At 38.2% G+C, this 16,475-nt stretch overlaps 1 protein-coding gene across 1 annotated transcript in view; it reads right to left on the reverse strand.

The window, feature by feature from the left end:
• Positions 1 to 16,475, reverse strand: part of LOC126567842 (uncharacterized) — a 238,417-nt gene that overhangs the window by 1,681 nt on the left and 220,261 nt on the right. The window contains exons 4-7 of the mRNA XM_050224156.1: positions 13,800 to 13,985; positions 7,141 to 7,356; positions 3,769 to 3,963; positions 1,414 to 1,455 (exon numbers count right to left, since the gene is read on the reverse strand). Of these exons, the coding sequence (XP_050080113.1) occupies positions 1,414 to 1,455; positions 3,769 to 3,963; positions 7,141 to 7,356; positions 13,800 to 13,985 (639 nt within the window). The remainder of the gene's footprint in view (positions 1 to 1,413; positions 1,456 to 3,768; positions 3,964 to 7,140; positions 7,357 to 13,799; positions 13,986 to 16,475) is intronic.

Consider the following 16,475-nt stretch of genomic DNA (forward strand, 5'->3'; position numbering starts at 1 on the left):
CGTGGACAGAGCGCATAAGGAAGAGAAAGAGAGAGAGAGAGAGAAAGAGAGAAGAAAAATCATGTTAGTGATACGCGTGGCATAAAGTGGACATCGGTTACTAATATAAACAGATAGCAACAACGTTCTACTTTGTACTAAATAACGAACATTAGCAGAGAAATAAAACTGGATCGGGCTTGGTTTTTATTTTTATTTGTACAGGGAGAGAGCTAGAAGATAAAGTAGACAAAATGGAAACAGAGACTGATAGATATGTAGAACAAGGAGATGATAGTAAAAGAAGAAAAGAGACAGATAGAGATAGAGAAAGATAACAAGAGAAAGGGATAGAGATAGAGATAGAGCGACAAGTGCAATCGTGTGAGTTTGGAAGCAAATTATGAGGTGAAGCATTACACAATGGAGCGTATGCTACATTTATTAGGAGGCCTTTTTGTTTGTTTTTGGCTGTTCGATAGACGTTACACTAATTTACACGCGAGAGGGCAGTACTAACGAATAGAGATAGAGGGCGAAAGAGGGCTTATGCTAAAGGTAGGTGTGGATTGGCTAGAGTACATTTAGAGGTGAGGTTAGATGTGCATAGGATCACAGTGGAGAGCTTTAATGACCAGATTGTATGAAGTGTAGCATCATAAGGTATTGTTTACTGTTGCTTTTAAGTGGGACCTCAACTAAAGTGTTCGTTTCCTTTGAGTAAGACTATAAAAACTCGAGAAGTTTGACTCTTTTACAATTAGAAACAGGGGGCTTCACAGTCGGATTTGGTAAGGACCAAATAAGTCCTTTCAATAAAGATTATAATTTATTTTTTATTTCAATAATGAACACTTTTATAAAAATAAAAACTGACAAGCAAATTGATGCCCAAAAAAATGTTGTACTTTACTTAATAATTGGAAGAAAAGCTAGATTTTTACTGATTTTTTATTCTTGCAACTTATTTTCTTTGTCTTAAGAGCCGTTTCAGATAAGCCTTTTTTGGTGAAAAATATTCAAAGAAGATAGAAAACCCATTTGCTATAATGCACCAAATCAATGTAGGTTTTCAAACAATTTTCTCTAAAAAAATGACTTTAACAGAAAAAAAAATATCTCGCTTCAGGGATCAGCCGGTGAAAAAGTAAGGTAATTCAAAAATCAAAATACACACATTAACCGATACAGTACCACAACCGAAAGCGAAAAAAAAAAAACTAGAGAGCTACGGCGCCCGAAATCATTCGATCTACGCCGAAAGATCGTCCCGAATTCGGCGCATTTATCAAATACAAAAATATGCAGAACCAAAGTAAACCCAAAAACTGAAAGAACATTACATATGCTGCTGCTGGACGGTAGTAATAAAGAGGGAGAAAATAAAAACCAAAAACAAAAATCAATATAAAAAATGGTGGCTCAATTACTTACAAAGTTTTCATAGTAAATAGATCCCATCGTTTTCATGTCCATCTGGAGGAGGTTTGTTGAAGGGGGTTGGTTGGTTGCATTTGTTTTGGTTTTTAGTTGATGTTGTTGTAGTAGTAGTAGTTGTTGTTGTTGTGTTGTAGTTTGTGAGTTGTGCAACAATGGTGGTGGTATTGGTGCAGGGGCAAGAAAGGGCGACCGTTTAAGTGAACAGAGGTGAAGGAGATGGAGTTTAAAATTTTTCGTTTTTTTTGTGTTTTGTGTGAATGTATGATTGTATGTGTAAGAAAATGGTGCGATATTATGAGAGTGGAAGTTTTTTTTTTAGGGGGAAAGGAAGAAAACATCATATACATTCATTCATTTCGCACGAAAAACATATATGTGACGATAGGAAGAGAAAAGAGAGAGAGAGAGAAAGAGAGAAAAAAAGCAAAGAGAAAAATGAAAACATTCATTAGTCCTGGTAAGGTAGGTAACACACATACACACAAGATGATTTGGAATAGGGGATCAAAATTTGTTTAAAAAAAATCTCCATAAATTAAAACTAACACTAAAAACTAAACTAAAACGGAAACATAATGTGTAACCGCTACAGAAACGAAGGGGGAAAAAACACATTACGTACGGTAACTTAACTCGAAGTAAAAGGGTGATATTAAGATGTGAAAACGCAACAATGGTAACGAGTGTTAGTAACGGTTTGGGGTGTGGGTTATATAGGGGGGGTATGGTTAGTTTTTTGCTTGGCGGCAATACAATTCTCGGTTGACGGTTACTCTACGCACAAAACAGGGACACTACAGAAGATGGGGCGGCTGCGGGGGGATGGAGTGAGGTTTTTCTTTTGGCGGGTGTGGGCTTCCCAAGATGAATGTTTGAGGGGAGTGAGATTAAGACGCTTTCCCCATCGTACGCTTCATTGTCGACTTTGGTTGGTTGGCATGGTAAGTTTGGTTAAAGCACCCTTGGGTACTAACATGGGGAGGCTGGTGGCGGTTTTTCACGCACTGTAGACTAAAACCTAAACCTTCAAAGCACGCGCCTTGAACACGGTCGATGTACGCGCACTTGGATTATTTAAAGGCATCAGGTGTTAGCAATAGACGGCAAAACGTAGCATTAGAATAAAAAATGGTTAATTGGTCATTGTTCGGTTGTGGCGACTAGTGTACTTCTTCATCATTCACTCAAAGGCCGTGTAGTTAACATCGTTCCCCAATCCGCTTCCTTGTAAGTTGCACAGAGCCTCTAGGGGGGAGCGCGGGATCATCCTATAGGGCGTTTAGTATTTTTAAATAGGGTAAAACATTTACGCATTTTGATTATTTTTTCAAGCAGTATTAAGCCAGTTTTTTTGTTGTTGTTTATGACAAGCATCAGTAGTTCTGAAAGGTTCTCTAGCATTTTCATAAGTTTTACCATTTTTAACCAAAAGTAATTTATTTGTAAATAATTTAATCTCTGATTTTGCGTTCTTCTTCGTTTCAAAATAATATTTACACACAAACACTACCATTAGCAGATGATCGCACGGAAACAAAAACTAAATGAAGAAGAAGAGTACACGAAACACAAACGAAAAGACGTTTTGGAATAAATGTGTTTCCACAACCGATAATATCGTGCAAGCGTAAGCAAGATAGAGCAGAAATAACGCAACAGAAACGATTGTGAATACTGGAGTGTACAGAATGGTTTAACGTCTTGTGGAAAAAAGTCATTTGTAAATAACATCTTTTTTTCTTTTCTATAAGAAATTTTTTTCTTCAATAATCAGATAAATGATGCTTGTTGTGAAAGGTCAGCAACAGAAGAAAAACATAGTTGGAGTATTAGTACACTGTCGGCAGCCCGCAAAGTACAGTTGGTTAAAATCGGTTGCATCGGGGTTTGTGGCGACGTGGTATGTAGTAGTTTGTTAGTGTCGAGATGGTAAAATGGGGAAAATAAATTGCCAAACGGAGTAGGATAAAGAAGAAGGGCCGGGAAGTTTAGTAAGACACGGTATCAATTGTAACTACCATTAACTTAACACGTTAACAAAATGGAAAAGAATGTTGTAAGTCGAATTAAGGAAAAAAAAACAACAACAAATAAATTTTAAAACACAGGAAAACTAATCAATTTTGTTATAATGTTACAATTACAAAATTTTAAAGATTAGAAAGGACACAAAATAGTAAAGTAATAGTGACTTAACAAATGGGAGAACAAAGGACTAAAAAATTAATTTGAACCAAAAAGGAAACAACAATTGTACTAAACACAAGAAAAAAACAGGAAAGAATTAAACCAAACAAAGAAGACTAAGGAGAGTAGGAGAGTGAGAAATAAAAATAAAGATGGCAATACCATTTGTATCATGTCATTTTCGGCTGCACGCTTTTTGCCAACCTCCAGGGGAGACTGGCCGCCAGAAATGGACAGCTGGCTCGTCGAAGTGACAGCAGCCCCGGGCGGTGGCGGTGGTGGTTGGAGGGGGCCCATGTTCGCAGCGGCAGCGGCGGCGGCAGCGGCTACAGCAGCCGCAGCAGATACGGGTGCAGTCTAATGATCGTTAGGTTAGAGAGAGAGAGAGAGAGAGAGAGGGGGGGGGGGGAGAGATAGGTGGACAGATGCGTTGGGTTGTGTTTCGTACGTAGAGTTGTGTTTGTGAGTCAGATGTGAGATGTGCGAGTCGTGGGTGCGAGCGAGCGTTCCGCATAATGCAACCGCGCAGTAGCGAATCAGATGCCAAGCGGGAGTAAATTGTCCATGTGTTGTGTGTTTTTGGGTTTGTATTTGTATATTGGGTAGTTATTCAAAGAAAAAAAAAGTCCGAGTCAGAGTGTGTTTGTGAACGGAAAGATTGTTTTGCAAAGTTTGTTTACAAAAACAGGTGAATTTTTATCGTTTTTTTCCATATTTATCCATGTCCGGGGTGTGGTGAAGGGGGATAGGTGGTTTTTGTTTTGAGATAAAGAATAAAAAAGAAGAAGAAGAAGCATAACAAGCCATGTTTTAATAAAATATGTTTCTATAATTTCGATCATAACTGCTTAATACAAATACAAAAAATAATACAAATAAATACAGGAAAACAAATTGTAAACAAAGTAAAAAACAAAGAATAAAAGGTAACATATAGTGCACAATATATACAAAAAAAAACGAAATATAAAATAGAAAGATGAAGTGAAAGAAAATGAGACAAATGAAACAAAACCAAACTCAAAACGTGTGACAAGACAAAATCAAATCGGTGAGATGAAAAAAAAAAACTACAGGAGAGTAAACAAAGCACACAATGAAACAAATAATAAAATGTATAAAATGTATGAACTGTAAATAAAATACGCTAAAATAAAGAATATGCTTAGCATAAAAGTTATTTTGAAGAAAATTAGATTTCCGTTTTGTTGAAGAAGAAAGCAATTTCACTAAAATTTCCGTTTAATTTCCGAAACCCACAGATGCTGTCTTGCGTCAAAAGCGGTCCTACTTAACTGGTTTCGTGTTACGCTAGCCTTGGGGGGCTTTTTTTTTCGTTTCATCTAGCGTAAGATTTTTCGCTGATTATAAACACCCACTTTGCCTGGTTTGTTCTTATCAATTAGCACTTAAACTATTTCTTTTATTTTGTGTGTTTTTATGTACTCTTTTCACCGCACTATTTTCATTTATTTAGTATAAATTTATCGTTGTGAATAAGTTTTCAGTTTTGTAAAAATTCATTGCGTATGCAATGAGCACATTTGGAGGTTTTTATATCGGGATCACCTCTAGAAGAACTGTTTGATTTCGGACACTCAAAGGTATCACGTTGTAAGAGAACATTACAATGAGAAAATGATCGAAAAAAAACGGAAGATAGCATGCAAAACTAACTCATTTGATCGTGTAAATGTAGAAGGAAACAATTTAAAAAACCGAAAACTAATAAAGAGCGAGAAAGAGAGCAGACGCAGCACGGTTAAAGGGACATAATAATGTCCCTTTGCACTTTGAACAGAGTTTAGCAGCCGAAAACGAACCAGCAAGGAAATGAAATAAAATGTTGTAGATGAAAAAAGTGTATGTACTTTGAATATTTACAATATTTTTTGTTTTGCTTCTCTGGAAGTAAATGCTGCCCACAACAAACATTCCGAGCGTTTGCCATTTTTTAAAAGAAAAATCCAAGTCAGCCATTGCAAATAGCTTTCGCGTCAATATGGTTTGCGTACTTAGGAAAATAGAAAAATCGCGCATGTTTGTATGCTACTGCTTGCTTTTAAGCGCTAAACATAACCGATAGCTAGAACAGAAAGCGATTGTTCGCCCTTGCCCGCATTGGACAATAAACTTATAAGTGGTCAATAATATACGTTTCTGTCGCACTTTTGGGAGGGATTTTCGTGTTGCGAATTGTTGGTACACCTCTGCTTTCTTTCTCTTTTCGGTAACATCTCTACTCTAGTGTAGACAACCAACTACGGGGAAAACGAGAGGGATTTCTATTCTACTGTTAATAATTAAGAAAGATTGAAACTTTAAAACATTGTGTCACCGACTACTGACACGGTACGGGGCTGTATTGGAGTCTCATGTCGGAGGACGCGTATTGTATTGTTTTGGAATTCCTGAACGCCATTTTGTTCTGGCTGCTTCTCCAAGGACTTCTTCTCCAAGGCCCCTAGAGGTGACGTAAATGAGTGTTCGTGTGTTGCAGGGGGGTTTTGTTGCTGTGAGTTGTGAGCTCGGGTAGGGGGCTGACCTGACGTGTACTAGAAACAATAATGCTACTCTATATTTACCACCACTGGTGCGCGCGCGAAACTTTTTCGAGGGGAAAACCAAAACAAAACTGTGGTGATGTTTTCTTAATTGTTTTCTAGAATGGTGTTGATAGTGTTGGATTTGTGAGATTTTGTTTTCTTTTTCGTTTGTTTTTATCTATTGTTTTTTTTTAGTAGTGATAGTAGTTGCAGTTGGTGTCACTCTGGAAAAACGGGGAACGGGGGTTGTTGTTGTTGTGAGAGGAGAAAGAGCAGAAAAAAGAAACACACAAACAATGTAGAGAGATAGATAGAAAGGATTACATCTTTACAGAGAGAAAAGAGATAGAGAAAGAGATAGAGAGACAGACAGAAAGAGAGATAGAGTGGACAGAAAGATGGATATTGAGATAGAAATGAAAAACAAAACGGAATAGACAAGGCGACATGAAGAAAAAAAATAAATAAAAGATTCAAGGAGATGTTTTTATTGAAAAACTAAATGAAAATGGTAGTAAAATAACAAACAAAACAAATAAACATTTTTTTAGATCACAGGAAAGGAAAACAAAATTTGTTAATGAGAAGACAAGCTATAATTTCAAACGTTTTATTCGAAAATAATGTAATAATAATTATACAAAAGAATAAAAGCTATAAATTGTTAATAAAAATAACAAAACTCGAATGCTGATCTGAAATTATAATTCAATCAAGAAAATTAAAAAAAAAACAATAATGATGACAACATAAAACATGATAAAAAGATGGAAGAAGAAGAAAATAAATGAAAAAAATTGAAAACAAAACATGAACACAAGTAACGGAGCCACAAACACACGAGATGAAAGAAACAACCGAAAACAAAAGGAAAACAAAAAAAAACGAAACGAACGAAAAAATAAAGGGAAACGAATGAAACAAATAGGTATAGAAGTATTTTCTTTTTTTGTTTTGTTTTGTTGTTTTTTGGATTAAATAGCCATACCGCGGTTGCGCGTGACTGCGCTGCTTTTATTTGAGCCTGCAGGTGCAAGGGAGGATGGAAGTAGCGACAAGGTTCACGAGCGCATCTACCCTTCACGGCATCCATGCACACCGTGACGGAACCGTCTTCGTGTGTTGTAACGCTCTCCAGCGGATGAGCAAAACGGCATTCGGACTCAGCTCGCTTGCAGGCACCGCGCATGAATTCGCGACATACCTAAAGACATTATCGGCTAATTGATGTTTGTCTTCACATTTTGGTTTTGAGTTGAGGGGAGGGAATGGGTGGAATTTTTTAAGGGTGGTTGGGGGTAAGGGGTGCGGGTATTTTTGCTTTGTTTCACAGTAATTTGGGGGAGGTTTGATTGTATGTTTTGTTGTTGGTTGGTTTTCTTTTTTAGTAATAATTATTGGAATAGATGGTAGGTGGTAGTAAGATGGGGCAGGGGGATATAGGGTTGAAATTGTAGTAGTTGGAGCAGTTTGCAGAATTTGCTGTTTAGTTTATGTTTTTTTTTTTTGTTGCAAAGGAAAATCTTAGGGAGTAAAACTTAGTTTAGCGTTATTTTGCTTACAGAACGGGCTGCTTTTTTTTAATTAAGATAAAAATTGTTGGCAATGCAAAACGGAACAACGCAAAAATAAAACGGAGAAACGAAAAACAAAACAACAGATCAAACCAGGTGTGTTGTAGTGGTAAGTTTGGTGGTAAGTAAGGTGACAGCGGTAAGGAAAAAACCAAAATTGCTTTGATGCTTGCTTGCTGTTCAGTTGAATTTGCCGTTAAAATGCAGTACAGCGAAAAACAAACAGAATTTCCAAAGAAACAAACAAAACTTAGCAGAAGGCGCAAACGCAAAACAGGGCGAGCAGGATAGCAGCAGTAGCGGCAATAGTAGCAAAAACAGTTGTAAAAGTAGTAGTAGTAGTAGTAGTAGTAGTAGTGGTAGCAAATGGTTAGCAAATAAAATATCAAAAATAGCTAAATCGATCAAAAATTTAACTCTTGACGCTGAGACATTTTTTCCACTTTATTCCCACATCCAACGCTTCGAAAAATGTGGGAAGAAGTCAGGAGTTTGTTTTAGGTTTATTTTTTAAATAAATCAAAAACATAAAAGTATCAAAAAAGCGAGCTGAGTTTGAAGAAAATATATATTTTAGTGAAACGGAAACAATAAATGCACATCGAGCACTGTTAAAATTCGAGCGGCAGTGGCGTAAACTTTCTGAATGGTGATTGGCTTCGAAGCGAATCATACGGTGGCATCGAGCAGTTTGAGGAAAAATGAAAGAAACAACTGAAACTCATACCGAAACATTGTTTTTGCAGGTAAATCATAACTGCGGAAGAACGAAAATATTTTATTTTCCGTGAAATTACAGCAAATAATATTTAGGATGGTACTGGGAAAGCACTGAAATTGGAAGCAATGTTTATTCCGATCAGCTTTTTGATATCGCAGTACTCAAACTGTTATTCTTTACTGTAAGAATAGTCACATTGGTTTAAATGTTAAATTGTTCAAGGTTTATTATTACCCTTTAAATCATTAATTTGATTATTAAAAATTTTTTAATATAGTTAAATTAAATAAAAACTTTATATCGGAATAAACACGCCCTTGGAGTTTAAAATGGCTTAAAAAATCTAATAAAACAAAAGCATCATTTTTTATATTTATGTAGGAGAAAATACCAGGATATCGTATATCTTGCAGGCTTATTTATACGAAATAAAACCCGCTGTCTTGCACGGCCCGAGTTGACCGCAAACAAGGACACTCCATAAGTAATTGTCTTCTCTTTCTAGAAGACAGTGTTCAAACAGCCGTGATCACACGACATCACTCGTAAGGAAAACTGTACTCTGGGTCGCTGACACAAGTGAGTAGGACGACGAAAGGGGTAGTACTGAAGTCGTGAACGTGCAGAGCATTTGTCTGTACCGGTTGCTTCTTCCACCGGTTCGCACCAGGCTCGTTAAGTGCGCACCGGCCAGTTGCGTTTGAAAGTGGTCGCAGAAATGTAAAAGGACATTAGACGGTAGGATTCTCTAGCATTTGGAGGCGTTCGTATTAGCGTGTGAATGTGTGTGGGTATCCAAGAAAAGCGTATGTGTTCACAAGAACGCAGGTTGTTCATACACACGAGCAGTAAACACTAATGCAAACGCATCCAAACAAATGTGGAAAAAATGTTGTACGAGCTATAAGGGAGCAAAAAGACTTTTCGTGACGCACGATGGAACGTGAAGGTGGATGTAATCGAAATATATCGAAAGTATGACAGAGAGAAAGAGAAAGAGAGACAGATAGAGAGAAGGAGTAAACTAAACAGAAAGGGTATAGAGATAGAAAGGGTATAGAAAGTGAGGAAAAGCTTATAGAAGAGTGACGAGGAAGTGAAATCGGTACGGTGTACGGGAAGAAGTTGTGTTGTGTTATGTGCCGAAAACGATGGCGGCCAAAAAAATGACACCTCAAATGACGCATGGTACGGTAGAAGTCATATATGTGGTATATTACGAAGATACGTACTTAACAAACATAGGGGAACTTGTTTCACTAAGGATTCTACATCCTTATTAACTGCCACTTTGGTGAGTCAACTAGTTGAAGAAGGTATTTTGTTGTATTTTGTTACAAAAAACCGAACAAACGAAGGAAGTAACTGAACTGTTTGTTAAACTAAAACAATCTATTCTAGTCATGAAATTAGATCAGACTGTGATGATGAACATACCGATTCGAGTAGAAACAACGGAAGGATGCATAGGAACAAGTGCCAAAACGTGATTCTAAAGCTAAAGAAAATGTCTATAAGTTGTCTAGTTCATACGCTAAAAGAAAACGTTTGTGCATACACTAGTAGTTAGAAAAGATTTAGAGAGTAGAGAAAATGGATGATCAAAATTTGGACGCCATTCAACAACGATTCCGACGTGATTTCTGCCTTGTTCTTTAATTTTTGCCGTGAGCTAGCTTTGCGTTATTATCATTATTGCCTTATGAAACTCTCTTACAAACTATTGTACAAACACTGAACACATTGGTAAAGGAAAACGTAAATCACTATTCTAGGTTCGCGCTAGTACTGGTGTGAGTATTCGGTATTATAAATACATTTACATACATAAGTTTATAGAAGGAAAACGAACAACAGCAACAGAAAAAAACGGATCATATCGCAAGCGAAACATGGCACCTGTTTTCGTTAATTCAACTAGAGAGTAAACTATGCGTTGGATGCTGGTTTGGATTTTGATTCGTGATTTTCAGGTACGTTGTCATATGTTTGCTTTCATGTGGTACGATCGAGCCGGTTACAAAAACAGATCGAGCGCTCGTTTCGTTTTAAAATTCTATTCTAGCTGGAAAGCATATTTTAACGCACCGAGTCAGTTTACACCGGTGAGCGGGCTGGGGCTTTCTAGATAATTATCACTATTTTCTATTTATTGTAAGCAAATATACGAACGAAAGCGTTTTCGGTGCTGGTTTTTGTATTGATTTTGCTTGAACTATTTTATACACTCAACCAGCAATCGATAAATAAAAGCTTCAAACGTGAGTTGATTTATTAGCGTTCAATCAGTGAATTGGTAAAGTTATTTATAATCCATCTAAATCGATTCGGAGAAGTGGCAATAGTTCGGACAGGTGGCGGTGGTTTTGCAGCAGACTCCTGCAAACCGCAAATGGGGTTTGCCGGAGGCTGGCAGGCTGGCTAGCCACATACTTGCAGGTAATTTTTTTTGCAGTGCATTATGCCTCCGGGGAGACATAGTGTAGCTTTATGGTTGGCTGTATGATGAACTTTGCTTAATGTTGATTTATCGATGCAGTACTTAATAATTAATTAACAGCACCAGGCATAAGTAGGTACCTCCCCTGGTGTCATGTTTGATTTGTTCTAAGGGCAATGCTTAGGAAGCAGGATTAACTCTTCCCGGTAAGATGGAATGAATACATGAAAAAATAAGCTTAATATGGATAAACTATCAATTAAGTTGAAACATTCATACAATGGAGACGCCTGGTAGGTTTCGAATTGTGTACCAAAGTTTCTGTTCATAATTTCGAATATTTTACATATTTGTTGGTTTTAAATTACCAAATACAATTTTAAATTTGCTATAAGCAGAAAAAAATAAACAAAATTAAACTATCACAAATTTGAAAATAAATATTAATTTTCTTAATGGAGACGCCTGGTACTTCATCACAAATAATCAAAACTATTTTGCCTACAATAAAGGGTACACAACTCTTAGCGTTCCATATCGCTTTCCTTAATTCAAACAGACCATTGCTACAATCCATAAACTGTCCCTTTTTGTTGCAGTGAACCCGCAATCACAACGGCCCGGGCGCAAACAGCACCCGGACGTCACGCCCGTATGCTGAGTTGGCATGTGCTGCTGCACACGGGACGATGCCCGCCAATCGATTGTAGGTCAGATCGGGCCGTCGCTGCACATTTCACGGTTGACCGGCCAAACAAATGTCCTTCGTTCGTTCCGGGCATCGCAGCGGCAATGAGCCGGGGTTTGCCGCCTGCATCCGACATGCAGTGGAGGCACATACACACATGCATTGAGCCTTTTTCACGCTTGCCGGCGTCGATTTGTCACACACGCGCTGGCACACATTTGTCACATGTTTATTTGTATGCGAAATGAAAATCAGATTATGTTTCGAACCGTACGTTCGGTCCATTTCACTAATGGGCGGTAAAGCGTCCAGTTCTTTTGTGCATGCGCCCACAGCTGTTGTGCTGTGCTGTGCTGTTTGCCACCTAGCTAGCCAGCCAGCCAGCCAGCACAAGCGCTGACTGTTCTTATTTTGTTTTATTGGTTGGGCTAAAGGTTTTCCCTATTTGGCAGGGTGTGACTTTTGGGGAAAATTTTGCAACTTCATCGAATCGAACACCGACATACACACTGTTTGAATGAAGTCATTTAAATCGGTTTGATCGGTTTGAAGTTTGACCATCGGGCAGGGGTGGATGCTTTTAGTTTTTACTGCCACGTCTGTTTTGGGATTTGTTTTAGAAGCTTAAAACGTTTGAAGTTTCATTCGTATTGCTGGTGTACACTTTCGTTCTAATATTGGGACGCGCGCGCGCTTATCAAATCATTTGTTTCCTTTTAACTTAGTTTCTTAATCATCTAATAATAATAATAATAATACTAATAAGGAATTCATCCTTCTTGTCACCCTTGTTTTTTTTACTTTTAGAGTTTTTGGAGTTTTATCGGTTACAAAGGCTTGTGATACTAAATATTATGTATCTTTATCAACTTAGTTTTGGTATTGAGAAGTAAAAAAAAACATTTACAACCGTGCGCGAGAAGCGTAGAGACGAAAGATGCAGCAAGACAAGACATTGAGTTGATTTTATAGAGTATGTAGATATTAAAAAAGAGGTTAATATTTATAAAGTGTGTATTGAATATCGTTTAAATGAACAAAATGAAACTGAAGAAATTGAATGAAATCAAACTAAAGTTTACAATTTTGTTCCAAAACAAACAAAAATCAAATCAATAAACATTTTACACATAAAACAGATGTTAAAAACATTATTTACAGTGGGCATTTTGAACCGATAGTTATCGCAATTCGAACGTCGATAGCTTGCTTCTAAAAATGTACAGAACTAATGAAGGCTTCATTTGTTATAAAAATCTATCAATAACCGTTTGCAAATGGTAAGTTTTATTTAAGATTGATTTCACAACAAAAAGCACGACAAAGAAACATAAGAATCAATGTACATACATGTGCAAATACAGGTTATTTCCGTAAATTAATTTTTTTAAAAATATTTTTTGTTTTTTTTTTATTCGTAAAGGACGGTCAGGCCGTATTGCTTAAAAATATTTTTTGTTCAATTTATCACAATTGGCAAGAAAGAAACTAGTATGTACACAGTTTATCGAAAAACGTTCATCTTTAACCTCGCATTCAAATATTGAGTATCAACTGTACAAAACTATCGACGGGCTAGACAATGTACACATCGACAGAACGAATGAACGAGTGAACAAATTAAACATATAAAAAAAACAGTTGTAACGCAATTTAGAGTTGAGTGCAGTAAGAGTAACGGTTACCAGTGGGTAGTAGTAGTAGTAGTAAATATATATATCAATCATCTATATACGACAAAAAACAAAACGTAGGTTTAACTCTTTTCGGGGAAATGGGGGATCATCTGGGGAAGATCGTGGGAAGGATGCACTAGATTTACACAGCTAAAGAGGCTCCCGGGCCGGCCGGGACGATGAGAACAGTTAGGCAAACTAACGGAGTAACGGGTGAAGGCGGTAAGTGGGGGTTTATGGTTTCACATTCAAAAAAACACACTATATCTATAGATAGAGGGGTGAGATATGGCCGGAAGCGAGGAGTAGGAATTACAGGACGGGGAAAGAATAAGGGGCACAGGAATGATGGGGGCTTAAATTTTGGTTTTTTGGTTTTCATCAAATTTCTAACACGGGACAGTTTGATAGTGATGGGATGACCTCTTAAGGAAGCCATCCCACCACCTTATTTGACATATCTAGAAGAACTGTGGGGAATACTGTTGAGGGGGAAGTTTGTTGGTTGAACAAGTGAGCTGGCCGGGTGGAAGACCGGGAACACTTACCTCGAGCCTGTCGGAGCGTGGAATTTTCTGTTGCGTCGAGACGACGGCCTGCTGCACTACCGGGCCCAGCTGGGACACGCTGGACGGGTCGGAGACGGGACCGAGCAGGGTCGGTACCAGGTGACCGGGTTGAAAGTATGGACTGTACGTGCTCGCTGGCATGCTAGCCAGGTAGGGATTGGTTGCCTGTGTCAGTTGGGGGGGTGAAGGTTGGGTTTGCATTTGTTTAGGTATCGGAAGAGCAGGGGAAGGGTGGGGGAGAGGAATTGTGGTAGAAAAATTATACCGAAGGTTGATGGGGGGGGGGGGGGGGGGGTGGGGGGTTTGAAGAGAGAAAGAGAGAAAGAAACGAAAACGAATTAAAGCGATTTTAGTTAGCCGACCCGACACCGCCCCCGCTGTTTGGTGGGGCTGGCTGGGTGTTTTTCAGGGTGTTTTTGTTGCGGTGGTGGGCAGGATAATGGGGTGGCGTATTAGCGATTTGCACCATTCTTTTATCGCTAGGGATACTGTTTCAGGAAACGGAGAGGAAGAACATCGAATGCGATCAGGTTATTTAAGCGCTTATTTATGCTTTTATGGCGGAAATTGTGGAATAATTGATGGAACGCATGGAAAGGAAGAGGACATAAAAGTGGCAACACGAGTGCATGTGGGTGTAAGAGCGCTCGTGTGTGTGTGTGTGTTTATTGCGATATTGAGAGAAATAGAAAGAGAGCACATAATTTCAATTCTATAACTGGGGTTTTATAGCAGAAGTTTCTGTTGTTTGTCGCCAGATCGCGCTGTGACAAAGATTTTCCTAAGTGGTTCTTAACAGTTTCTATCAAATAGAATGGCTTGAAACTAAATTAGTGAGTAAAATTCTATCGACAACTATACTATATTATAAACAATCTATTGTTCAACATCGCTACGCAAACAGCAAAATCTGCTATAAAACCCATATGAAACTGTAACACTTTCTCTAGAACACTAAAAACACCGTTATAGCAACTCAAGTAACTAGGCTCATGCACCTCATACAACACGCCAGAAGGGCTAAACCACAGCACACACTCACACACAAACACATACATCGAAGCCCCACACTATCGAGAAGCGATCCGCAATGTTGGATCCAGATCTGATCTAAAGTGATCTAAGAGAGATAATCTGCAACTGAAAAACAACTGCACCAGTCGGGTTAGGGGTGATGAAAAATGGCTTTCTAAAGATGGCGTGAAAGATGGCAACGAAATGATGGTGTTGGTGGTGTCGGTAGTAAAATGATGATTGGAATGTCGGAATTTGGCCGCCCGCCCGCTATGTACTTCCGACATTTCATCTGCTACAAAAAATACATGAATAGCGACAAAACACGCACAAACAAACACACGCACACACATAAAAATCACGGGGGCTCGACCCGTATACGTAGAGCAGCAGCAGCAGCGGTGGCAGTAGTAGAAGTAATAGTAGCAGCAGTATCACAAGCAGCACCCACAAGAAGCAGCAGTTGAAGAAGAAGCCTTGAGAGCATCGGCTAGTGGGTATATGGGGGGGAAATAACTGAGATGTATGCACGTGGGGCTGAACGAAACTAAGCACTAGGTTCATACAACGGATTGAACAGTCGGCAGTCGTGTTTTGCAGAAAGCGCGTTAAAAATGGACCGATGGGTTGGTGGAGAGGGAGAGAGAGAGAGAGAGAGAATGATGGAAGCAGACAGTTCCTCGGGAAGAAGGGCTTTTTCCCATCTGTTGAATCTAAGTTGGAAGCATGCAATGCGGCAGTTTCTTTGGGGTTTTTTTTCTGCAATCACTAAACAACGAAAGCACACAGGGAGACACGCTTAACCTAGTATAGTCACTCTCTAAGCACGCATACAGAGGTACAAGGAATACACACGCAGAAATTATGGCCACGCAAACACACACACCCACGGTGGACAGTGGCAAGCTAATCTAAACTCGGCAAACTTCACTGCTTCCTTGAGGTGTTTTGAAGCAGAATTTGGTTTGTTTTATTCATGCATCTTCATACACGGCAACATGATGAGCTTACCGTAACAGCTCGAACATAATTGAAGTTTTATTAAAAGAAAAATAAAAGAAAACATCTTTTCTTCGTTAGAAATGACTCGATAAGAAAGAGTTCATTTAGAAAACAATGAAAAAAAAAACTCAAAACATATAAAATGAGGTAAAAAACTTAAAACTCATATGAAAACATAGTCTCAACACTAGTTATGACATTCAAGAGAGTGAAAATAATAAAAAATAACAGTACAAATGTAAAACAATAGAAACAATTTCCGTAGAGAGGAAAATGTTGCTCTTGTATCAATTCAATAACTAGTAAAAAAGATGATAATAGTAACTGTAATTCAACTAATTCGTTTTAAACCAACCGGTCTACACACATCCAATACAGATAGCGATAAGAAGTAGTAATTTAGTAGGTAGTAGTAGTAGTTAGTAGATAAAAGTAGTATTAAATATGCAGCATAAAACGATGGCACAAAAGAAACACATTTCTAGAGATAATGGTGGGCAATCTCTGGCGGTGTTCAGCTATGTAGAGTGTTCTCTATCTTGCCAGAGATTAAGATACGCGAAAGAAAAAAAAAACAGATATAAAGAGAGCGAGAGATGTGGGTTCTTAGGCAGTGAGGCTGAGGGTTGAGAGAGAGAA

The sequence above is a fragment of the Anopheles maculipalpis genome, chromosome 2RL (genome assembly GCF_943734695.1).
Source record: "Anopheles maculipalpis chromosome 2RL, idAnoMacuDA_375_x, whole genome shotgun sequence".
Classification (NCBI taxonomy): Eukaryota; Metazoa; Arthropoda; class Insecta; order Diptera; family Culicidae; genus Anopheles; species Anopheles maculipalpis.